General features: G+C 43.9%; 2 protein-coding genes across 2 annotated transcripts in view; one reads left to right on the top strand and one right to left on the bottom strand.

Moving 5' to 3' along the window:
• TUFM (Tu translation elongation factor, mitochondrial) overlaps positions 1-6,205 on the top strand; it is an 11,290-nt gene extending 5,085 nt beyond the window's left edge. Inside the window, exons 2-11 of the mRNA XM_060780533.2 lie at positions 1,286-1,332; positions 1,428-1,590; positions 2,745-2,911; positions 3,184-3,288; positions 3,432-3,596; positions 3,687-3,819; positions 4,560-4,664; positions 4,859-5,010; positions 5,180-5,299; positions 5,773-6,205. Coding sequence (XP_060636516.2) covers positions 1,286-1,332; positions 1,428-1,590; positions 2,745-2,911; positions 3,184-3,288; positions 3,432-3,596; positions 3,687-3,819; positions 4,560-4,664; positions 4,859-5,010; positions 5,180-5,299; positions 5,773-5,946 — 1,331 coding nt within the window. The 3' untranslated portion in view covers positions 5,947-6,205. The remainder of the gene's footprint in view (positions 1-1,285; positions 1,333-1,427; positions 1,591-2,744; positions 2,912-3,183; positions 3,289-3,431; positions 3,597-3,686; positions 3,820-4,559; positions 4,665-4,858; positions 5,011-5,179; positions 5,300-5,772) is intronic.
• Positions 6,206-7,985: 1,780 nt separating this feature from the next.
• Positions 7,986-25,384, bottom strand: part of ATXN2L (ataxin 2 like) — a 32,367-nt gene continuing 14,968 nt past the window's right edge. The window contains exons 13-23 of the mRNA XM_060780532.2: positions 25,058-25,122; positions 24,673-24,947; positions 24,516-24,585; positions 24,131-24,277; positions 23,951-24,023; positions 23,649-23,836; positions 23,426-23,555; positions 23,199-23,320; positions 21,513-21,719; positions 8,641-8,821; positions 7,986-8,433 (exon numbers count right to left, since the gene is read on the bottom strand). Coding sequence (XP_060636515.2) covers positions 8,384-8,433; positions 8,641-8,821; positions 21,513-21,719; positions 23,199-23,320; positions 23,426-23,555; positions 23,649-23,836; positions 23,951-24,023; positions 24,131-24,277; positions 24,516-24,585; positions 24,673-24,947; positions 25,058-25,122 — 1,508 coding nt within the window. The 3' untranslated portion in view covers positions 7,986-8,383. The remainder of the gene's footprint in view (positions 8,434-8,640; positions 8,822-21,512; positions 21,720-23,198; positions 23,321-23,425; positions 23,556-23,648; positions 23,837-23,950; positions 24,024-24,130; positions 24,278-24,515; positions 24,586-24,672; positions 24,948-25,057; positions 25,123-25,384) is intronic.

Below are 25,384 nucleotides of genomic sequence, written 5' to 3' on the forward strand. Positions count from 1 at the left end.
ATTGAAAATTAACTGAGTAGTTTTTATTATAAAGGTGTGAGTCAAGCAGTAGGCTGAAGCCTGTTAGTGGGCCCAAGCTAGCATCGCCCTGAGGACCATGAGAAGACTGAAGCCTGTTAGTGTTAGTTTGCCTCAGTGAGGGAACTCCTCAGTCTGTGTTAGGAGGCTTCTCTGTGAGGTAGGTTTCACAGTATGAGGAAGGCCTGATATGAAAATGCCTGGTGTGTGAGAAGCTTTGGTGAAAGAAGCTCTAGGTTGAAGGCTGCTGTGATTTAAGCTACTATATATTTGTTTGTGTTTTGGAAACCTTATTCTTGTAAATAGTGTAACGATATTTTACTACTAAGAAAAGTCTATTATGGAAGATATAACATTGGTTTGTGTGTTTTTTGTTCTTTTTGTTACTTTGGGGTACTGGTGCTGGGTCACACTGCTGCTGATAAGTTACTCTGCTGTACATTTATGAGGAGGGTCTTTTGCCAGTAAGGTCACTCGCTCAACCCTCACCCACTTCCCGGATTTGATCTGCTGACCTTTCAGTCAGCAGTCCTCCTGGCACAAGGGTTTGACCCATTGCGCCACCAGGAAAAATATTATATTTATTTATACCATGCTTTATGCTCCCCAAAGGGGACTTAAAGTGGCTTGACAGGAAGCAAGAGAAATCTGTCCCTCGGAAGAGAAATTCACTCCTGGAAGAGTTTTCATGGGGAAAAGGGGTCTCCACTGGAGTTTTCTCACCAATTCTTATTTCCACAACAAGCCAATTTTTTCAAAATCTAATTATCCCAGGGACAGTATGTGAGGTGAAATCTTCTGAACAAGGGCACAGGTAGCAAAACAAATTTGTATCCAAAGCTAAAACATATATATTTTGGGCTGGAGTTACACTTAACAAAATGTACCTGTTCTTACTTACATACAAATTCAACTTAAGAACAAATCTACAGAACCTATTTTGTTTGTGTCTTGGGGGCTGCCTGTATAGCAGTTTGATACTACTTTTAACTGCCATATAGCTCCATCCTGTGGGATTCTGGATTTGTAGTTTGTTGTGGGGTAAAGAGGGTCAATATGACAGAACTTCAAATCCTAGAATTCAATAGCATTGAGCCATAGCATTTAATATTTTATCAAACTGCTGTAATTTTTTAGTGAAGATACAGGCCTGAATGTCCAAAGGGTATGCATTTATTACAAAGTGCTGCACTTAATTGAAGGAGACCATTACAATGACAGAAGAGCTCTATCATGGTAGTAAGTTCTTTTTCATTGTGTGTTGCAGGCTTGCATGGTTGCCACTCCCGTCTCCTTCAAGGTGTTTTAACCAAGGTAAGAAAAACTTTGGTTTGGAGTAGGATTTAACCTGTATTTTGCTTATGGGTTCAAAGGGCAAATGTTGGTAAATGTCTCTGTTTTGTCCTTAGCTGTCTCTGCCTTGCACCGCCTTCTATGGGCAAACTTTCCTCGTGCGACGTTTTGCAGTCGAAGCAAAGAAAGTATACGTACGGGACAAACCCCATGTCAATGTTGGGACCATTGGGCACGTGGACCACGGCAAGACAACGTTAACAGCAGCTATCACTAAAAGTGAGGCCAAGGGGCAATTGGGAATTTTATTTTGTTCTTTTGGCATTTGGGCAATTAGAAGAAAACCAAAAAGAGATTGGTAGAGAACCGATGTGGCTTTGCAGTCAGTCCTGGCTTTAATTCTCTAGAGCATTATTAGATAACTTTTCTTTCTGTAATGGGTTGTGAATCATAGGGGAAAACTGTAAAGTTGCTGGAACTTCCAGCAGAAGGGGCACAATTTGAATGTAAATAGAGTTTGTTGAAGACAATTATGCTGGGGAAAGTGGAAGGCAAAAGGAAGAGGGGCCGACCAAGGGCAAGATGGATGGATGGCATCCTTGAAGTGACTGGACTGACCTTGAAGGAGCTGAGGTTGGTGACGGCCGACAGGGAGCTCTGGCGTGGGCTGGTCCATGAGGTCACGAAGAGTCGGAGACGACTGAACGAATGAACAACAACAGAGTTTGTTGCAGATTTAAACTCTCACATTGAAAAGGCTTTCTGAAACATCCCACATTCTGGAGATTGAGCTGTCCTATTACATTCTGTCAGTACGACCTGAGGTCTCAGACTTGGTCTTGGGTCTGGGTTTCATATCAATCTTAGGACTCCCAACTTTCCCAGAACCAAGGGTCTTAACTTCCAGCTCCTTCACAGCCATTCAAAACTCCCAGATGAAAGATAGGCCACCAAAGGCTGGTCCCAGGTTCGTTCCCTGTTCCTGCATTGCCCCAATCTTGTCTGCCTTCTGTTAAACTGGACACAAGCAAAGAACTCCTGGGTCCCAAATCCTTTTTGTGGTTGGAAATACTAGAGGTGTTTGGGCAGAGCCTTTCTTGTGCCATGCCCCTCACCTGATCCCTCCTTGCCTCGAACAAGTCAAGTCATAATGAAATTACTTGAAGTGTCTGAATTATGGAGCTTGGAAGAGTTAGATTTTTAGACTGTATTCCCTAGAGTCTTCCCACCAGCTATGATCACTATGTACCTTTTCCAGGCTTGAGGCAGGTCAGATTTTGTTAGTGTCACTGTTTAGATTGGAGACAAGGGTGTCCAGCAACGGATCGCTCAGTCCTTGCTTAGTTGAAAGTGCCAACTAAGAAGACACTAGAGTAAACTTTTTTCCTTGAAAACTCAAGAAGGCTTTCATTTGATTCTTCTGTTCCTTCCAGTTCTGTCTGAGGCTGGAGCTGCTAAGTTTAAAAAATACGAGGAAATTGATAATGCACCAGAAGAGAAGAATCGTGGCATCACAATCAATGCCTCCCACGTGGAGTATTCAACACCCAACCGCCATTACGCCCATACAGATTGTCCAGGCCATGCTGACTATGTCAAGGTATTTGTGAGAAGAAGGGATCCAATAAAACCCTTGAAATTTAATATTAATTGCCTCAAATCTTTTCCAGAAGGGGTCTGCCGCTGATACTTCAGTATTGCATTTGAATCTTTGCTGCTGCTTCTTCCATGTTGTGTTTAAATCAAGAAATATTGGGAAGCCTTTTAAATACTTCCCTTGTGGTAGACCTATCCAGGCAAACAAATTAAGGTGTTGATTTGGAGAGCTGTGGTTCACATTTGAGTGACATGCTCCTTGTGTCTTCTCCTTAGAACATGATCACAGGGACAGCACCACTGGATGGCTGTATTCTCGTAGTGGCAGCAACAGATGGCCAGATGCCACAGACGAGGGAGCACCTTCTGCTTGCTAAACAGGTGATACGGGACTAGAATGGAGATAGGGTGATTTGAAACATCCCTTTGAGAATACATGGGGTATCACTTTAATATGCAGAAGCAATACCCTGGAGAAACAGATGGTGCAAACACAGGTCTCACCCTTGTTTTCTCCATACCAGATAGGAGTGAAGTATGTGGTGGTGTACATCAACAAAGCTGATGCAGTCGATGATTCAGAGATGTTGGACTTGGTGGAGCTGGAGATCCGTGAGCTGCTCACAGAATTTGGCTATGATGGGGAGAAAACTCCTGTTATTGTGGGCTCTGCTCTGTGTGCTTTGGAGGTCAGTGGGGGGTCTGGACAGGGGTGGCTGGAGCCTCATTTCCCATGAAATCTTTCCTTTATTTGTTGTGTGATCTCCCATTGTTTGCAGCAACGGAATCCTGAAATGGGCTTGAATTCAATCATGAAGCTACTGGATGCAGTAGATACATACATCCCTCTGCCACAGCGTGAGCTTGACAAGCCTTTCCTGCTCCCCATAGAGCACGTTTACTCCATACCAGGTACTTATAAGATGGCTACCCTGTACAGAGACAGAATGTAGGTAATTAGGGATCCAGGGTGGTGGGTGGCAATTCTGTATCCATGGCTTATTTGGAGAGCAGTTCTGGTCATGTTCTCAGTGTTATATAGGGACTTCAGAAATGTACGTTTTAACTTCTTCTGCATGAGGCTCGCTAGGTCAACTTGGGCAGTCACATTGACCATGATTTACTTCACAAGGTAATTGCAAGGAAAAGGGGAAAGATGGAATATATAGACTGAGAATCTGCATCATCAGACATAACTGCAATGACAGTGTAGTTATGTCTTTGTTATGTCTGACAATGATGTCCCCCCAAAAGTGCCTTTTCAGCCTGCCAGCATTTACATCACAGGGCCTCCAAGCTTTTGCAGATCATGTGATGGGAAACATCCCCTGCAGTGTTCTGGAATGTGTTTAGAATAAGCAAATAGACCCATTAGGATCTTGTTACAACTGCTTGTCTCAAAGCACCTCCACTCCAAAAAAAATGTCCTACAGACATAATTATCCCAATGCCCTGATCTGCATTGCCCCAGCAACCCTTTACTTGGGGGGGATACCAGGCTGAAAAGGTAGGCGTTTGTGGTTATAGTTGTTCATTAAGGACTATAAAAGGGGTCCTTAGCAGTTACGAGGTCCAACTTACACTCTTATAACTGCTGAACAGAATGCCATCAGTAATAGGTATAGTAGCACAATTTATCTTACCTATTCCAGGACGAGGCACTGTGGTGACAGGTACTCTTGAACGTGGCATTGTCAAGAAAGGAGATGAATGTGAATTTCTGGGCCACAGTCGGCATGTACGTTCTGTGGTGACAGGTAAGTTTTGTTCGTTTCCCACAAGCAATCTTTACCTCCCAGTCCTAACCTTGATTTCCCTATGAAGTGACTGAACCACATACTTGGGACCACTGAGGTGGTCATAATTTTAAAAAAGTGGTAAAAGTCAAAGCTGTGGGGATGGAAGGGCTGGAGGCACTTTGCAAAGAGTAATAGCACTCCATTGGCTTCAGGTGTAGAGATGTTCCACAAACAACTGGAGCGGGCAGAGGCTGGCGACAATTTGGGTGCTTTGGTGCGAGGATTGAAACGAGAGGAAATACGGCGTGGGATGGTTATGTGCAAGCCAGGTTCCATTCAGCCACACCAGAAAGTTGAGGCTCAGGTAAGCAGATGCAGGTGAATGAAAGTTCGAGAACAAGAAATGGTACTGATGGGAAGTTTTTGTCTTAAGAGAGAAATGTGGCTGTATTTTAAATTGCTTTTAGAGTATTTGTTGTAATGTTTATTTAGGTTTTAGTTAACTATATCTTGTTGGATTTTGTTTTTCCTAGGTGTATATCTTGAGTAAAGACGAAGGTGGTCGTCATAAGCCTTTTGTGTCTAACTTCACGCCTGTCATGTTTTCTCTGACATGGGATATGGCCTGCCGTATAGAATTGCCTGCAGGAAAGGTGTGTATCCTTTTCTAGTTCTTGCTTTGACCAATTTGACAGCAAGTGGAAAATATGTGAGCCCCCAATGGTTTCTGCAGCTCACTGGAGTTGAACTGTTTGTTCTTGCTCTGCATTAGCTTGTCCACCATTACAAACACTTCACGCCCCCCAACATGGAATAATCATTTTTACTAAAACTAAGCTATATACACCTTGCATACTTTTCATGGGGTCTGGATTCTACAAAAACGCTGAGACATGAAGCAATTACATCCCTACCATTATTATCTAAAGTTGGGATGGCTGTGGCTTGCAGTACTCCACATACTGTTAGTAAACAAAACTAGAGCTGGCATTGCACCCCAATGTTAGTTGAAGGAACCAGACATTTTTCATCCTTGTCTCAAAGCTTTTTAGTATTTTTTTTTTCATTTGTCTGATATTTCTGATAACAGAATAGGTATGATCCTGCTTTTCCTCTCTCCCAAAAGGAAATGGTGATGCCAGGTGAGGACACTTCCCTTTTGCTAATACTGCGGCAGCCCATGGTCTTGGAGGAGGGGCAGCGATTCACACTGCGAGATGGAAGTAAAACCATTGGCACTGGCGTGGTCACAAAAACGCTTCCACTTGCTCCAGGCGATGAAGAAAAGTGGGCTTCTTAAAGTGCTCTATGTGGCGATTTCCATTGACGTGCCAGGTGGACTTTCAAAGCTGGGCTTGTAAATTGTTGTGCAAAGGATTGCATCAAAATGAGTTGATGGCTGCTTCCTCAAGAACACGCCTGCCCTTCTGGTGAAATGGTATCTCTGCAAATGGTTAGCCCTTCAGTCTTACCAGGAAGGAGAGAAGACACTGAATTAATGTGTTTCATGCAATAGTGGGTTGGAGAGGAGTTGGTTAAATAAAAGACTACAAAGCTGACCTAGAGTACTGTCATTATTTAAGGGGTAGCTAACACTTTTTGATCCTTTCAGAGTCCCACTCTATCCTGCTAGGTCACACATTACATTACGTATTGAGTGGATACAGGCCAGCTGATGGTTATACTTAAAAAGTGTTGCAGTTACTGCCATATAATCAAAATTAAGCCCATATAGAGAACCTAAATATAAGACACTAGAAACCTTGGAAGATCTGCGGAACAGCCCTGTGGATCTTAAGGCTCAGAAAAATCATGGAGTCCAAAACACTGCCAGTAAGGTTTTCTTTGAAGACTGCATTATGGGGATCAAAGTTAAACTTTTGCCTTGTTTGACAGTGTTTTATTTGTAGGATTTGCACTGCCCTGGAAGTAAAAAGTTTTGGAAAGTTGTGTAAACATGTCAGCTATGTTTGCCCCTTCAGAACCTGGTCATATTTTATACCTGGCTTATTAAATGGCAGTACAAATACGACTCATCTACTCCTTGCCTGAGCCACCGAGTAACTGTCACTATGACAGAACATTTTATTTCACTAATTATTTTGTATCAGGAGCGACTTGAGAAACTGCAAGTCCCTTCTGGTGTGAGAATTGGCTGTCTGCAAGGACGTTGCCCAAGGGACGCCCAGATGTTTTACCTTCCTGTGGGAGGCTTCTCTCATGTCTCCATATGAGAAGCTGGAGCTGACAGATGGAAGCTCACCCTGCTCCCCGGATTAGAACGTCAGCAGTCCTGCCAGCACAAGGATTTAACCCATTGCGTCACCTGGGGCTCCTAACTAAGCTGGAAAGTATATGACCCCCAAGGGAGGAAACATGTAGAAAGGATTTAACAAAATTTCTCTTAGGCAGTTCAAAGGCAAGCATAATTCCTTCAGTGTGCAACAATTTTAAGTTTTTTCCTAGATTTACAGACTTCAGTTGCATCCTAAAATGAGCTAACAAAAACCCATAACCCAAGTCATAAAGTAACCTGTAGTTTTTCTGCACAGAAACCAACCTTTTTTTGTATAAAAATGTTTTCCCCACATTTTTAAAACATAGAATAAATCTGTTTGGCAAAGATTCTTTTATATCCAGGTTTCTCCTCATAATAGTTTCCCCACATTTTAGAAAGCCATTTTTGGATTTGCCCAAGTAATGTTCTACTTTTCCCCTCCATAACAGCCTTTAGAAACATGCAAGTATAAGCAGAGGCTCTTGCCAAAGCTGTCCTGGGGAGCAAGGCCCCAATATCATACAGATACATTGTGCTAAGAAACAACACACTGATAGCCAAGTCAAAGTCTTTCTCATGTAATATTTTCAATTGCAAAAATTAAAATTCTGTTGTGCAGTGTTTAAAATAACACTTTTGATCATAGGGTGTTTTGCTTACAAATAGGTGGCTTCAGCATTTAGAGCAGGCATGAGCAAACTTTGGCCCTCCAGGTATTTTGGACTCCCAACTACCACAATTCCGAATTGTGGGAGTTGAAGTCCAAAACACCTGGAAGGCCAAACTGCCCATGCTTGATTTAGAGCCACTGTTTTTAGACTCACCCAGTTTGTACCTCACCTGGTGATTGGCTAGTTTAGTAGGGAATGTACAAAGTAGCAACTCCAGAACAGGAAATTTCAATGGCCTATCTGTACAGTCTCAAATCTAGATGAGCTACAAACTGGGGAATGGTCAGCATCTTGCCCCACCAGAATTTGGCCAAACCACCAATTAAAATGAAATGAAAAGATGCCTATTAGAAACCGGCCCTCTTCCACACAGTCATCCCAAGCCCAACATTAGTTAGTTTAAAATTTTATTGGTTTTTTTTAACTTTTTAAATATTTTATTTAATAAAAAGTCAAGGTTTGTCCATCTGGTCATGTCCTTGTCAAGTTAATGTGGGAAAGTGGCATTTGCTCTAAGAGCCCGAATGGAGTCATAAATAACAGAAAAGAAACTCTGCCCTTCTCCAGGCAAGGGGGGAGGACCCTGCTCCGTCCCGCTGGCTGACAGCATCCCAAGTGGGCTTCATTAAACCAACGGAAAGGAAGGTGCTTGGCGAGGGGGGGCGGGCCAGGCCAGACGGCACCCCTCCAGGGGCCTCTACCATGGGCATGAGGGCTGGCCCAGGCTTTGGGCCAGCCACTGAGCCAAGGCTGGCTAGGGTCTCAGGTCACAGGGAGAAGCGTGGACATCAGTTCCCAGGGGTGTGGAATGGAAGCTGCTGGGAAGGGTGAGACTGAACTGGAAAAAGAAGGAGAAAGAGGCAGTGAGGACTAGAAAGGCACAACCCAGCACTACCAACCGACCCCCTCACCTCAAGAGGAGGAAGTCCCAGCAAATTCTACACCTCAGCAATCTTTACTTGAGGCAATGAGACTCTCCAAACCTTGCAAAGCACTGAATCTTCCTATAAGAAATAGTCCCCCGTCTCCAAAAATCCTGACTCACCTTGGTGGTGCCCTATATAAGTGTAGGGGGAGGGCGTGGAAGCCGAGAGGGTGGGCACTCCACTCTGGGGCACACCTCCTTGCGGGGGTCCGCCATGGGTCTGCGAGGGATGCAGCAGCATGACTTGTGGAGCTCCAGGGTGAGGAGGTGGGGCAGCTGCAATTCCAGTCTGGACATGAGCCTGTCATTTACAAAATACCAATGTGAATCCAGCTCATTCAAAACACAATGCTTTAAGAATGGACAACAAGGCATTTCACCAACTGATTTTAAATCAATAGCCCAAAGTGCATAGCACTGACAGATATTTGTTCAAACTGAATAAATAACAACAATAAATTTATTTTTGTACTCCATCTCCATCTTCCCGAAGGTACTCAGGGCAGCTTACATATGACATAAAGTGCCTAAAAACAACACATAAAATAAACAAACAGCACAATACAAGAAAGTGAAACCAAAGGCATATAAAAACAATCTAAACCTCAGAACAATGCCAATAACATATGGTGACAACTTCCCTAAGATTTGGCCAAACTGTAAACAAGACAAGGGAATGGGATAGGGCAAATTGTAGCTAGCTAAGGAACAAGGGAATGCATGGGATGAAAGTGCAGTGCTGTGTAATTAATTGCGGAACCAATTGGGGCTAGACATTCTCAAAGGCTTGTTTAAACATCCAAGTCTTCAAATCTCTATGGAAGGAGGACAATGTGGGGGCCTGCTGGTGTCATTCTGTCTCTTCATAAAGCATTAGATTGCTTTTTTACCCAACAATCTGAAATGATTTCAAGGTGGTGAATTAATTAAACTGAATCCAATAAGAAAGTATTACACATGGGAAGACAGCAACTAGAGAATGAATGTACAATTAATATACAGAACTGCAAGTGCCAGAGCAAGCTTTAACTAATATAACATTTCAGAAGATTGAGCAAGCTATCTACGAGTATACTGCTCCAGACATCAGAGTTTGATTCTGCGCTCAGGTGTTCACTCCTGCACTTTCAAGAATGTGCAAAAATAAGGGCATAGAAAGGAATGCAGAGCGCAGTAATAAATGTAAATCCTAAAAACATTTAAGGTTCCAAACTTTTCAAAAATGCAATTATTAACAATATTAATTTGGACTCAATCTCCTTCCACTCAAGAGTGGGGAACTTTCCACAAATCCTTAAAAAATACAAAAGCACCATTCATGTAGCATCCAATAACACAAGCCAACAAGTATTTTTATCAGATATAATTTTAGGTCATTCTTATATAGTTTTTTGGCGCTAAATTCAGATCTGTGTTTATTTTTTCTCTATCGCTTGTAATTTTTGCGATGAGACTAATCAAATAATTAATGCATATCAATAGAATCTAATTGATAACTGCATAAATGCATTAATTAATTAACCTCATCACAAACACTTTACATGGTAGAGAAAAAATAAACACAGATTTGAATTCAGTACAAAAACACTCTATTAGAATGACCTAAAATATCTGATGAAAAATACTTGTTAGCTTGTGTTACACAAATATGATGTGAAATGTGCAGTCTTTACAGCACCTGCTATAATGTACTATTCATCTTTTTAAAAAGTTGATGTGATGGAAAAAATAAAGACATTTAAAATCAGCATTAAAATTGATTTAAACTGTGCTACAAAACGTTTGATTTTGTTGGCTTGTGTAATTTATGGTACTACCAATTTTGACATACCAGAAATAAAGAAGACTATCTAAATGTTATTTAACAAGCTTCTGTGGGTTTACACCTCAGCTGAACTTCTATTGGTTCTCCTTGCACATCATTTGGGTAAGGAGGAGATTCAGTTTGTAAAGGAAAAGGAAAAAACGTGTAAGTGAATAGTGTTCCTGCAGTGTGTGGGCGGCATCCTTGACTCTGTATTGTTCTTCATACCCACAAGGATTTAAGTTAATTTTTCCTCTACAAACATGGGAGAGAAAATTCCCTCTCTCTTTTTGAACTGCCTGTTAAAGGAAGGACCGGGCTGATCCTAGGCCTCACATGGATTTATCACATGGCAAGCACATCTAGTCTGTTGGGGGGCCCCATCACAATTCATTAAGTAATGCCACTCAGGACATGGATGTAGCCAAAGGTGCATCTTTAGCCACAGGGGTAAGAGAAACTGCCCACCCCATATCATTGTGTGCCTCAACCCCCAGTTTTGCTGCTGGATCTCACTGTCTTCAACTAGGGAAAGCCACCTTAGATTGCCTAGCTTCCCACAGATTTTTGACCAACAGAAAGAAGAGCTACTCCTCTTTGGTCTAGGAACGGCAACATCTATGGGCCATTGAAAGGCACTGCAGATTACACTGTTTCTTCCTGCCACTGAGAAAGATAAATTGCAGCTCATAGTCTAGTACACAGTGTAATATTCTTGTGCAGAACTGATGCAGTTAGCTAGGCTACCAAGCTTGATTTGGTGCCACGAAGAAGAAATATAATGCTCACTGTAGTTTGCAGACAAAGATATTGGTCAGTTGACTGGAACTGTGAACACTGTAATTAGCCCTGAAGCATTTCCTACTGCTGACTCAGGTTGTATCGGTCCGACCAGACAACATTTCTGCTACAACGCACATAAACAGACAGGGAGAGATGTTCTTATTCCCTTACTACTGCTGAGTCCCATTACTTGTCACTTTAGGCTGAGTATCCAGGGCAACTCAATACTAGGATGGATTGGTTGAGCAAGAAAAGCATGCATCACGGACAGCAGAGTCTAAACTCCCTTATGTTCCATAGAATGGCTCACTGATTTAGCCTCACAGAGGTGGGGCTGTGTGCTCTGAAGGAAAATCATATACTACTGAGAATTGTTTCCATGTTATAGATTCTGCAGGCTTGAAACAGCTGACAACAGCATGGCCAAAATACTATGCTATGCATTGCTGTCAATCTCCTTGCTGACATGGACCCTATATGAAAGCAGATCTAAAAGGCTATTCCCACAGCGCTTCAATTAGCACCATTTTTTGATCTGTTGAGTCTCATGATGCATGAGTGCTTTCCAATTCCCTCACTCCTACTTTATCAAAGTTATCCAGACAATTTTGGTGCTCTCAGGAATTGGCCAGACAATCTGTATATTGTTTTCATGTTGATGTTTTTTTTATTTTATCTATAATTTATGGAGTCTTTGTGTGCTATTTTGTTAGCCGCCCCGAGTCCCTATGAGAGACGGTGGCAGGGTATAATAATAATAATAATAATAATAATAATGTGACATGATGTGGCTTTTGTAGGAGGAACTAAAATAAGAGAATTTGTCTTCAAAAACATCCATTGGTTTGATTCTGGCATTCTGAAGGACTGGCTAGGCAGATGCCTAGGTGCCAATAGTTTAAAGCAGGTCTACATAACCTATGGCCCTCCAGGTGTTTTGAGTGTTAGCTCCCAGAATTCCTGTCCTTTGGACAAGTTGGCTAAAGCTTCTGAGAATTGAAGTCCCAAATACCTGGAGGATCAGACTGTGCAGGCCTGCTTTAAAGCAGTAAGTGTCATGTTTAGCATCTACTCTGAAAGGGAAAAATGGCTGGCCTGTCTTGAGACAACCTCATAATGTGTTTTCACTTTTAAGAGAGTGTCTTAGTAAAGGCTGTCTCTCATTTACATATTCTCCATATTGATATTGCCTGTTCTTTTGCTTGCATTAATAACATGGTCTTTTAAGCTGTTGTGGTCTACAAAACAGTTTCTGATGTGGAAGTTTGTTTTTGGTTGCTTCAGCTTGGAGGGTGTCAAATGTATGGGTACTTTTGTCCATAAGGAGCTGCATTTTTACAAGAAGCATTGTACTGCATTTTAGACATGATCCGTTTTTTAATTTGCAAGGTGAATTCAGCCTTTCACTCTGTAGTAGGTGAAATTTGATTGCGTCCTTTCAATTGACAACAGCGAAGAGGCATGTTTCTATATCAACATTGTCTAGGTGACTTAGGCAGAGGACCAACACTTTCCACAGCTCAGAATTTATTGTTCCAAAGGGACACAGCTCATTTGACCAAGATTACCACTACTTCAGCCATGTTTAGGGCAGTGAGTACTCTGTGTTTGTATCTTGGAGAATTGCTTCCTTGGCACTGTCCTCTTCTCCATCAATACAAGATCCACAAGTTTGTCTCTAAAGACATGGACTCTACTAGCTGTGTTCTTTACACTGTGGTGCCTTCATGAAGGAGTTCAGGCAATTTCCCTTCCTACTGTGACTGCTCTGGGAGGTCCTAATCAAGGATGTTCTGCCTATACAGTAGGAACATGTTTGAAATACTTCTGAAACAGCAAGGAGGTTATCCTACCTACCCAGCATTATGCTTGCTGCTGAACTGAGGTATGTCTTACACATGGTACTTTTCCAATCAGTACTGGCTTTATTTCTCTAGGATTTTGTCATTTTCTCAATCTTCGAGCTTGGTATTTCTTCATAGGGAAGAGACGTGGCAGATGATTGGACTGGATGACCCCTATGGCTCTTCCAAATCTACAATTCTATTACTCACTTCCCCACTTTGAATGGAAGAATACTTAGGAACCCTGTTCCTTGTGTGCACAGGAAGAGTAAGACCTGGGGTGTTGCCCCTATTCATGCAGAAATTGAACCTTTATAATTATCAATGCTGTCTCCAGGTTCCAATGATGGATCTTGGGAGTTTATAGAAAAAACAAAACAAAGTCCTACAACCTTGAAGTGAGCACAATCTTGGTGTAAAGAGCCTCTTTGGCTCTCTTCCCTCACTAAGTTGGTTTTCTTTTAATAAGAGACCTTCTCAGCACAATAAAGTTCAGAAAGCAGCACACTTAAATAGTTTGATTTAAATTATAATTTCCAGTCAAGTAGCTATGTTTTGCAGTGACAAATTAAGTTAGCATTTGCATTACATGACATGCCATGAAGCTTCTTCTTACATGTCAATCTGAAATTGTACTTATATCTCAGCTGTAATAGATGCTTCTGTATAGGTTTTTAAGGAAGTTATTTCAAAAAACATTCACGCAGAAGTCCCTTTCTCAAGCAGCAAACCTGATAGGTGCTCTCAGGAAGTTATGATCTCTCCTTTTCTCCAGTTCCACACCCTATTGGACAATTTCCCTGCTCTCCCATTATCTTTCCTCAAACGGTTACGGGTGTACTTATACCCACAGCACAGTCAATTAAGTGGTCACCTCCCTGTCTTGGGAAGGCTGAAAAACAATACATTCCCACCAACTCCCTTTTTCAACAGCATATGGAGCACCGCACAACCTGTTTTGAAGACATTTCAGAAACCAGGGAGGTCCAGAGATCAAAAAACAAGTCCCAGAATGAAGAGGGACTTTCTAATCAGGTAGATTGCTTCCCGGCACAGGGTGAAAAAAATGAATGCTTTCAGGAAGAAGTTCATTGAATAAATACTCCATCATAACAAGTATTCTGAAGCAGTTCCACACACAATGTCACTGTACAATAAAGTACAAGAGTTGTTTTGGGCTCTACTTCTGCAGAGATACAGCTAGTGCTTGCTTTTGCTAACATCGTGAAGCAAGAGGAACAACCATAAAATTAATAACTTAAGTATCAATCCAAGATAATAAGCCATGACATAACATGGGATAAACAAGAACTAGGAGTCACACTGTATATCCAAGAAATCCTGGAGACTCTCACAACCCAACGTTTTTTAGAAAAGGTTTTTGTCCACACATGTCCTCCAGTGACCTCTAAGAAGCATGGAGAAAAATACCAGCTCTTGTCTTCTTCTTTGGGATCCTTTAGGTCAGGAGAGACCTTTTTTCCTCAATAGGAAATTTAGGTTGCTTACCTGTAACCGTATTTCTTCGAGTGTCCATCTGCGAAATTCACACCTATGGGTTTCCCTTCGCGCATGCGCAGAAATCCGGAACATTCTAAGTTTGATGAAATAAAAAATGATTATTTTGAGGCTCCGCCCCCCTCCCCGCCCCCTTGTATATATATCCCGCCGTGTGCGGGTGAGCTCTAGTTCCCCAGCGCTAATCACAGCTAGGTCTAGAGGCATGACAGAGGGGAGGAAGGGCGGGTTGTGTGAATTTCGCAGATGGACACTCGAAGAAATACGGTTACAGGTAAGCAACCTAAATTTATTCTTCGTGTCCTCTGCGAAATCCACACCTATGGGTGAATAGCAAGCTACTGACCTGGAGGTGGGTCATGCCACGCAGGAGAAGAGGACGGCTCTGCCAAAAGCAGCGTCTTTCTTTGCTTGTATGTCCAACTTGTAGTGGGAGACAAACGTGGAGGGAGTAGACCACGTGGCTGCTCTACAGATTTGGTCCAAGGGGACTCCTCGAAGAAAAGCTTGGGACGTGGACACCGAACGTGTCGAGTGAGCCACGATGTGAGAAGGAGGTTCTTTCTTTGCCAATTGGTAAGCTAGTTGGATCGTCGAAACAATCCAAGAGGCCAACCCTTGAGATGATATAGGGTGGCCCAGCATGTCTTTTCTGTATTTCAAAAACAACTTAGGGGACTTCCTAGAGGTGGAGGTCCTATGTAGATAAAAGGAGAGTGCTCTCTTAACATCAAGGGAGTGTAACGCTACCTCCAACGGGGAGGATGGGTTAGGGAAAAAGGCCGGGAGAACAATATCTTGTGACATATGGAAATGAGAAACAACTTTGGGCAAAAACGTAACATCGGTCCGGAGGACCACCTTGTCGTCATGGAACCTAATGTATGGAGGGTCTGAGCGTAGAGCTGTCAACTCACTCGATCGCCTAGCAGACGTAATGGCCACGAGAAATGCCGTTTTCCAAGACAAGTGGGAAATGTCGGCAGAGGCCATAGGTTCAAAGGGCGGTTTTGACAACTGGGATAATACTAACTCTAGGCTCCACTGAGGTGAAGGAAGGGACGTAGGAGGGTGAACGTTTTTATAGCCCTTGAGGAACAACTGGACAAGGTTGTCTTGAAAAAGGAACGGCAAGCCGAATTTCCTGCGAACAGAAGAGATTGCTGCCAAGTAGCACTTAACCGAGGAAAGGGAGAAATTCTTGTTAGAAAGGGTAACAAGGAAATCTAGTATCACCGAAATAGGTGCTGAGGTGGGTGTGTAGCCCACTGTTTGAGTATACTTTTGAAAAGATGACCACTTATAATGATATGACTTTTTAGTGGTAGGTTTATGGGCGGCCAACAGAATTCTGGAAACATCGTCGGATAGGTTCATTGTGGTTTGATCCTCCACGCCGTTAGGGAAAGGGAGTGGAGGTCCGGATGGAGGACCAGGCCGTTCTCTATTGAGAGAAGGTCCGGGGTTGGGGGGAGGCGGAGGAACTCCTTGTTGGAGATGCAGAGGAGAGGAGCAAACCAGTGCTGACGCGGCCACCAGGGGGTGATCAGGATGCAATCGGTATTGTCCTGAATTATCTTGGCTATGACTGGGGATAGGAGAGGGAGAGGTGGGAATAGGTAAAGGAGGCCTGGAGACCATAGGAACAGAAAGGCGTCTCCTAGACAACCTGGGGATGCGTGAGGGCGGAGCCTTGCGCAGTAGAGAGGGCAATGTGTGTTTACAGGGGATGCGAATAGGTCTATGATGGGGGTGCCCCATTTGTGGGTGAGAGTTTTGAATTGTGTGGGATGTAGTTGCCACTCGTGGTTGTTCTTTGAGGACCTGCTTAGAGAGTCCGCCAGTATGTTGTCCTGGCCTGGTAGGTGGATGGCTGTGAGGAGGATGTTCCTCTGGATGCACCATTCCCAAATTCGTGTCGATATGGCTAGTAAGGTGTGAGAGCGTGTTCCCCCTTGTTTGTTGATGTAGTATTTGACTGCAGTGTTGTCTGTCACAATTTGGAGTTTGCGGTTCGAAACGATGCGGACAAAGGCTCTGAGGGCCTTTTCTACCGCCATCATCTCGAGTGCGTTTATATGTAGGTTTCGGTCCTGAGGGGACCAGTGGCCGCTCACTTTGAAACCTTTGAGGTGCGCTCCCCAGCCCGAGTTGGAGGCGTCTGTCGTGAGGGACATGGATGGGTGAGGTTGGGTGAAAGGCATACCCGATTGAACATTGTATTGCTTTGTCCACCATGAGAGGGAGTGGAGGACGGAGTGGGGTGGGTATAGGATTCGGGATTGAGATTCTCGTAGGGGGTCGAATGACTTGATGAACCATCTCTGCAGCGGCCTCATCTTTAGGCGGGCAAATGGGGTTACATTTGTGGTAGATGACATGTGTCCAAGGATAGACTGGATAGCCCAGGCCGAGGCCCGACGGGATTGTTGGAGATTTAGGATTGATTGCTGAAGGTTGGTGAAACGGTCGTCTGGAAGGAAGGCCTTTTGGAGGGTGGAGTCTATGATGGCTCCGATGAACTGGATTCGTTGGGTTGGGGTGAGATGGGATTTTTCCTGGTTCACAACCAGACCCAAGTCCTGTAAGAGAGATAAGGCGTAATGAATATCTTTGCACAGTTGTGTTTTTGATATAGAACAAAATAACCAGTCATCCAGGTAAGGAAAAACCACGATGTTTTGTTGGCGGAGGTGCGCCGCTATGACTGACATGCATTTTGTAAACACTCTGGGTGCGGTGGACAAGCCAAACGCGAGGGAGTTGAACGAGAAGTGTTTGTCTTGCACTGCAAAGGTGAGGAACCTGCGATGGGAGTTCCTAATTGAGATATGGAAGTAGGCATCTTGTAGATCCACCGTCGCTAGCCACGCTCCCGGTGGGATGAAGGGTAGTATGTTAGGAAGTGTAACCATGCGGAATTTGCGTGGTGTGATGAAGGTATTAAGCCTACGAAGATCTAGGATGGGGCGTAGTCCCCCGTCCCTCTTGTCTATTAGGAAGTATCGAGAAAAAAAGCAGGTGTTGGTATTGTGTGTGGGGTTGGGAGATATGGCGCCCTTTTGAAGGAGCGAGTGTATCTCTTCCCAAATCTCCTGGGAGGGTTGTGTAAGGAGGACCTTTCCAACAGGTGGGTATGTGTCAAACTCTATCGCATATCCTCTTTCAATTATGTCCAAAACCCAGGCATCTGTGGTGATAGATTGCCATGCTGGAAGAAACGGCTGTAGTCTATTGAAGTATGTGAATGGTGGTGTGTATATGGAAGGATGAGTGGTAATGGTTAGTGATGTGCTAAAAACGACGTTTATTGTTATTGGAGGGTCTGGTACCACGGTACTGACCTCTGAAAGGAAGCTGAGGCCGTCTCGGGGCTGTAGACTGGGTGTAAGATCTCTGTCGTCCTCTGTAGAAGGAGGTGTTATAAGGTCTGTTGTAGTAATGAGGGCGGTAGTAATATGAGCCCCATCGTTGGCGTTGGTAAGAGTGAGGTTGTTGGTCATATTTGAAGACCGTTTGTTTCATTTTATGAGAATGCTCGAGTTGCGAATCAGTCTCCGGGTTGAAAAGTCCTGCTTCGTCCATAGGCAGGTTTTCGATGAGGTTGCGTTGTGATTGAGAGAGGATAGCAGCCCTTAGCCAGGCATGGCGGCGAAGGGCCACCGAGCCTGCAATGAGTTTGCCAGCAGTGTCTGCTGTATTTCTTGCAAGATCCTTTTGTAAAGATGACAAAAGTAGGGCCTCTTGCTTAAAAGCTAGAGCCAGTGGCTGATCAGCTGGAGGTAACAGTTCCAGGTAGGGTGATATTTTGTTCCATAGGTGGGTTTGATATACACTCATATAAACCCCATAATGAGCCATGCGTGCAAACAAGCATGCTGAGGAATAGAATTTCTTGGCCATGGAGTCAAGTTTCCTTCCCTCTTTATCAGAGGGAGAGGTCTGGTTAGTTTGGACAGGTTTTGGTTGAGCATCAGTTACAATGGAGTTTGCTTTAGGCATTTTAGAAAGCCATGAAGCTGCGGAGAGATCAATACGGTATAAATTTTCTGCTCTTTTAGGAGTTGCCGGGATCATAGCCGGAGCGACTCCAGTATTTTTTTAAATTTTTAGTAGAAATGGTAAGGTGGGCAACACAGTAGGCATGGGCTGTTGTTGTTCAGTAGAAGTAAAGCAGGGGTCTACCACAGTGTCTGTGGGTTCAGGTGTAGCCAGATTTAGGGTCCTAGCTAGCCTTATTAGCAGGGCAGAGAATTTTTTAAATTCTTCCAAGTTCTTGGGAGAAGGGTCAGGGTCTGGGAGTGGTTCATGTATAAGTGGAGTCTCATCTGTTGATTCCAAGTCCACTATCTCTGATTCTTGGTGAGTCTGAATGAGGGGGTCTTGGAGTGGTTGGGGGGGGGGTCTGGAGCAATGTGTTCCTCTGGAGGATGAGAAAGTGTGGCTGTAGGGGCTGCATGTGGGGGTTGTGGGTATCCAAACTGGGGTGGATAATGGGCACTGTAGTCCCTGGTGGGGTTGGGGGGAGGGGGATAGTAGAAGGGGTACATAGGGTAAGGAGGAGGGGGAGGGTAGAGGTGATAAGGGTAATCCTGTGGGCTATAAGGATGATATTGTTCGTGTCTGGCCCTTTTAGAAGGGTGGGGGCTAGGAGAGGGATGAGGGGAAGGGGAGAGAGAGCGCTGGCGGCGGCGCGGAACGCGCGCTGCTGAAGCTTGCTGTTCCGAGGGAGGAGTCTCCCTCGGTACCGGCGAATCCGGAGGGCTGGGGGAGGGAGGAGGAGATGACTGGGAGGGAGGGAGGGGCGGAGGAGAAAGCTCCGTATTAGGATCAGTTTGCAGCGGATCCAGGAGCTCCAGCGGGGGAAGGTAGGAAGGATCTTCCAAATGGAGCAAGGAGGGAAGGGGATCCTGAAGCTGTGTGACGGAACCGGAGAGATGGGGCATCGGTTCCAGGGTAGGGGGGCTCAAGGGCTGCTCGCCAGTGAGTTGCCGTCCCTTTTTTTGCTTTGAGGCTTTCTCTTTTGTTTTTGTCGCCCTCGCAGCTTGTTTTGAGGGCTTGGATTTTTTTCTCGGCGGCTCCACTGAGGAAGCGCTCGCCTGGCCCGGGTCTCGCCTATCTCCAGCACGTGGAGAGGAAGGCTGAGGGGGCTCTTGGGTTGGGGAGGAATGGGAGGGGTCAGAAGAAGCCTGAGGAGCCAAAGCGCGCTCATATAACAGCGCTTTCAAACGGCTATCTCTGCCTTTGCGAGCTCTAGCTGTAAAGCTGAGGCAAATGTCGCATGACTGGGGATTATGAGCCTCTCCCAAGCATAGTAAGCATTTGGAGTGCTTATCGGCCTCGGGGAGGGTAGCCCCGCAGGCCGAGCAGTTTTTGAAATAAGGAGAAGACATGCTTAGCCTGTAATCAAAAGAGTAGTCAGCCAGTCCGAGTCAGGGTTGGAGAGGAGACGGAGGTAGTAAAAACAGTCCTTAAGTCAAGCCCAGCCGGTAGAATGGAGAGAGAACGTTCCGAGATGCTGCCTGATTAGCGCGGAAAAATGAACTAGAGCTCACCCGCACACGGCGGGATATATATACAAGGGGGCGGGGAGGGGGGCGGAGCCTCAAAATAATCATTTTTTATTTCATCAAACTTAGAATGTTCCGGATTTCTGCGCATGCGCGAAGGGAAACCCATAGGTGTGGATTTCGCAGAGGACACGAAGAATAAATGCTTTTACCCAACAGGAAGTGACTGGAAGTTGATTTCTTTTTGGAAAAAAATATTTCTCTTTGATTTGGGGGAGGAGGACCCAAACCCATATCAAAGCTGTCTCCCACAGTTCCCTAAAAGACTTGTGGGGAAATAATTTGGTGGGATGGAGGAAAATTTTTTAATAGAGTGGTGTGCAGAGCAAAAAAAAATACAGTCCTAAAGGGACAGATGTGATCCATTGCAACACTTTTTCCACTTTGTCTTAACATGAGACATAAGCATACTCTTTTGGCACCATAAGGCAAATAAACTAATTATAGCATAAATATTCATGCATTAGATTCTACTGTATTAAGCATGGTATTAAACACATAGATATCCATAACTGTAGGCCAAAATACAAGTGTAAAGCAAATGAAATAAAGAAGTGCAATGTAGGACAATTATAGCTAAACTTAAATTACTGTATATATTCGAGTATAAGCCGAGTTTTCCAGCCCTTTTAAAAAATTATTTATTATTTTACTATGTTATTATTATTTTTATTTATTAATTGTTACTATTACATTTATTATTTTACTTTATTATTGTTATTATTACATTTATTATTTTACTCTATTATTTTACTCTATTTTTATTATTACATTTATTACCTTACTCTATTTTATTATCACATTTATTTTATTCTATTACTACTTTTATTATTACATTTCCATTATTTCACTCTATTATTTTTATTACATTTACATTGAAAAAGGATAGAATAATGATTTAATCAGAGTAGGACAGTCTTATCTTAAATTACACTATTATATAAATATTCAAAATATTTAACCTACTAATGCCTCAATTAATGTAATTTTATTGGTATCTATTTCTATTTTGAAATTTACCAGTAGCTGCTGCATTTCCCACCCTCAACTTATACTCAAGTCAGTATGTTTTCCCAGTTTTTTGTGGTAAAATTAGGTGCCTCGGCTTATATTCAGGTCGGCTTATACTTTAATACATACGGCATATAAAACAATAAGCAACTGTTCACAAAACCACCTTCTTTTCAACTTGAACTCCCTTCCATTCCAACTACTATTAAAGCAGAATGCCTTAAGAACATAACTGGGAGTACTCATCCAAATTTCTAAAAACTAATATAAAACTGAGGCCCCATCTACACTGCCACATAATGTGGAATAGTAATCACATTAGTGGGCAGAGTCCAAATGATGCTCTAGGCTAATGTGTCTTTATCTAGAATAAACTCATACGACATTTGTGAAGATTCATTCAAGAGTTCATGACACAATCATTGCCGCAACCTCGCTCTTTATACAGGTGAGCCTACTTACCTGGGTGACATGGGCCATGTTGGTATAGCCGTGTTGCAGTTGTTGGTGGGCATGAATGGCATAGACTGCCTGCTGGGGGAAACTGCTCTGTGGAGATTGGGCACTGGGCCCTGGGGTTATGGATGGTGGTGTAGCCGTCAGCGTGGCTGTGTGGTACAGGTTCTGCTGCTGCTGGGCACTGGCCAAATGAGCTTGTCCAGCCTGATGCTGTGGTACAAGGAAGAAAAGTCACCACTGAACGTATAATCTCTACCCTCAAAGTCACTTTCTTTTCCCCTTTTTTGGAATTGCCCTGGCACAAAGCTAAGACGTTCTTTGAAGATATAGTCAACAAAGAAAGAACACGGTGGACAGGAAACAGGAATTGTTCTATTTCCCCCAATTACTTTGCTTATTCTCGCTGTACTATTAGCTTTCAATTCTTTCACATATATTAGGTTTTATTTGGGATCCCATTTCTGTCTCTGCACCTACACCACGGCCTGTATCCTTTATTCTTCATGAAACAGATATCACTCTTCAACAAATTACTGCTTTTATTAAAACTGTCTCCTTTATCAATAGCCATGTCAAAAATGGCTAAAGATATCATCTTGCCTCTTTGTTAAATGACTTAGTCCTCCAAAGAGATGAAATAGCAAGCAAGCATGCAATCTACGCCCGATGCTTCATTCCACAGACAGCCGTTCCAATAGGCAAGAGCAAAGATGAGAGCTCCCAAGTGTTGGAATTCAACCCATTGCCCAATTCTCAAGTCCTCAATGAGATAGTTTAGTTAGCTTAGAATAGGCTAAGGGTTTTTCTTTCCCTCATGTCTCCTGAATAATAGTTGGGAATGTATCTTATTTCTTCTCTCCTCTCAGTTTCTGCTCTCATTCCAATTGGTTGTTTAAAACTGATACTTTTCGACTGCAAGGTTTTTGAATTACACTTTAGTATGGAGAGAACGTGCTATGTATATACTGATTTGTTGGAAACCGCCTTGAGTCGCCAATTGGCTGAGAAAGGCAGTATACAAATACAGTAAATAAATAAATAAATATGTGCTTTGAGATCTCCCTCTGCTTGTGTGTCAGGAAAGATGTAGTGATTGAGTTTTTCCCTCTCTTGAAACATTAGAAGAGATGGGTGTTAGAGTAGTTCAGACCCAGTTCTTGATTATTAAGCAATGCAGTTAGTTCTTTATTACTGCAAATCAGTGACTCTCAACCTGTGGGCCCCCAGATGTTTTGGCCTTCAACTCCCGGAAATCCTAACAGCTTGTAAACTGGCTGAGACTCCTGGGAGTTGTAGGCATAAACACCTGGGGACCCACAGATTGAGAACCACTGTTGTAAATAAGCCTTTTGTGATTTTTTTAAAAGATTGGACTCTGCATGTTTGCCACAACCAACGGCACATCATGCTCTTTTATATCCTGCTTTTTTGTTAGTTTTTTTATTGTAGTTGTCCCTAACACTAAGTGGGATTCTGGAATCTGTATTTTCAAAAAAGGAACACTTCTAAACTCTTCCTTTGATTCAAGATTCCACCCCTGAACTTAATCAGAGTGTGAAGAACCACACTGGCAACAGGGCGAATATCAAAACACACAACCAAATTGTGAAAGATGCAAGAGCCAGAGAAGCATTAAGTGCCTCCTGCAATAGCAGACCACTCCCTGTGCTCCCCCTTCCCCCATGGTACCTGCACTGGGCTGGGGGCGGCGTGTTGCGCTTGCTGTTGGTTGCCGGTGGGTGTGGTAGCTGGTTGAGGCTGATGCGGATGTAGCTGTGTAGCATGGTGGGGATACGACTGATGCACTGTGGCTGGGGAGAGAAGCAGCAAGCAGCAGTCAACAAGGCCGGGGGGGGGGGGGGGGGGGGAGAGGAAGCTTGGAGTGATTAATGTTTTCTAATGGAACATGAACTCACCATAAAGAGTCTGAGGCGTAGGTTGCTCTGCCGGGGGATATTGGGGAGTAGATGATGATACAATGGCCTGGGGGTGACTGCCAGATGCCATCATGCGTGGGTTGCTCTGCAGCATAGGGGCGAAGACAGGCTGGAGAGAGGAACGCAAGTTAGAAAAAATGGACACACACACAAATCAGCACCATATTCTCCCTTGTCTTCTTGAAGCAAGCCTCAGACACACCTGCGATGGATAGTGTGCCATAGGCTGCATCATAGTGGGCTGTCCTGTGAACTGCTGAGGGTTGTAGGAAATATATGACGAATACGGAGTGGCAGCCACAAGTGGGGGCCCAGCGGCTGCAGCTGCCTGCATGATAGGAGGAGCTGAGGTTGGCTGGTGCTGGTCTGAACGCTGAGGGGGCAGAGAACCTGGACAAGCAGAAAATGCAGACAAGAAAGGTTGTAAATACTCACACTTCCCTTTTCAGCTACACTCCTCTATGTCTTCATCCATCCATCCATCCACTACATCCATCACCTTACCTTTAGCTCCTCGATATTTGCCCTGCTGTCCTGGCACAGAATTGGAAACAGGGTAAGGGTACATCTGGGGCGCCTGCAGAAAATAAGGACAAGTCCATTACCTTCAGTATGACTCCACCTCCATTATAATTTGGAGGAAGCCAGGAATATCCACAGATACCCTGTCACGGTTTCACGAACCTGCACAGCTGGGCTCATGTGGATTTGTGGGATATAAGAGATGTACTGTGTGCTGTACATGCCGCTTTGCCCAGGTGTAATGACTGGGATGGAGGGCGTAGAGTGAGTGCGTGGTCCCGGTGATGTGGGTGTACTTGTTGACTTGTTCTGGGCAAAGACAAAAGAGAAACTGTTTGTTGAAGAAGCTGATGAAAAAAACAATTAAGAGATAAACAGAACTCTGGGAAGAGCAATCTATCTCACAAAACTCTACAACTGATGTGGCACCAAGGCAAATCATGGCAGGTAAGTCCATTAACTATTACACTCCCCTACTGAAGCACGGAAAAACACGTGCACACACAAGTTATAACCCCAGAGTTAGTTTTGCATCCTAATTACATACCACGGATAGGAGAGTCTTTGATGGGTTGAATTCCTTTGCATTAGGATTCAGTGTTGATTTTTTCACTTGTCTGGAGAAGAATGAAAATAGGAAAGAGATCAATGCAAAAGAAAATACATCAATAACTCCTCTTCTGCAGTCTCGACTACAGACTCACTCTGAGACAGGGCCATCCTCCTTGTCTTCTGTGTCCCCTTTGCCCAGAGGGCTAGATGTTTGAGTCTGGCGTTCCATGCCTTCACAGGGCCCTTTCTCTTCCTTGCTGGTGCCATCAGACAGTTCTAGGCTGGGCTTGGGGGACTCCTCAGGCACTTCGCAAGTGCCCGCTGCCCCAGCCAATGCCTCTGGGGGCTTGTCCTTCACCTTTCCTTCAAGAGGCTCCTTGGGTCGGAAAGTGTCAAGTGTGGCCTCTGGGGAGGAACTGGGCTGCAGCTTCGAAAAAACAGAGAGGGAGGATAAGCAACTGGAGCCAGGAACATATAATGCCCATAATCCACACCCAGTACACAAACTGCACTGAGGAGAAATGAGAACATCCTCACCTTAAACTGGGCTCCAAATTTACGCAGCTCCTCTAGCTGATTCCTCTTCTGCTCATTCTGAAGACCTAGAATGGAAAGCCAGAGCAATTTTATAACCAGGTTTGAAACCCCAATGCAAACTCTTGAAAACCACTTGCAAATTGAGCCCAAGTCGAAGCCCTGCTGGATAAATCTCACGAAACATTTCTTTTTAAAAAAAAAATGGAAAGGCAAACAGAAGTCTCCCACAGAACACACCCAAACAAAGGCTCATTCCCAAGATTATGAAGTTTAATGTTGGAAGATCTGAAAAAGCAGCAATTACTGAGCTGGGAAAAAAAGGGCACA

Source organism: Anolis sagrei, chromosome 6, assembly GCF_037176765.1.
Source record: "Anolis sagrei isolate rAnoSag1 chromosome 6, rAnoSag1.mat, whole genome shotgun sequence".
In the NCBI taxonomy this organism is placed as follows: domain Eukaryota; kingdom Metazoa; phylum Chordata; class Lepidosauria; order Squamata; family Dactyloidae; genus Anolis; species Anolis sagrei.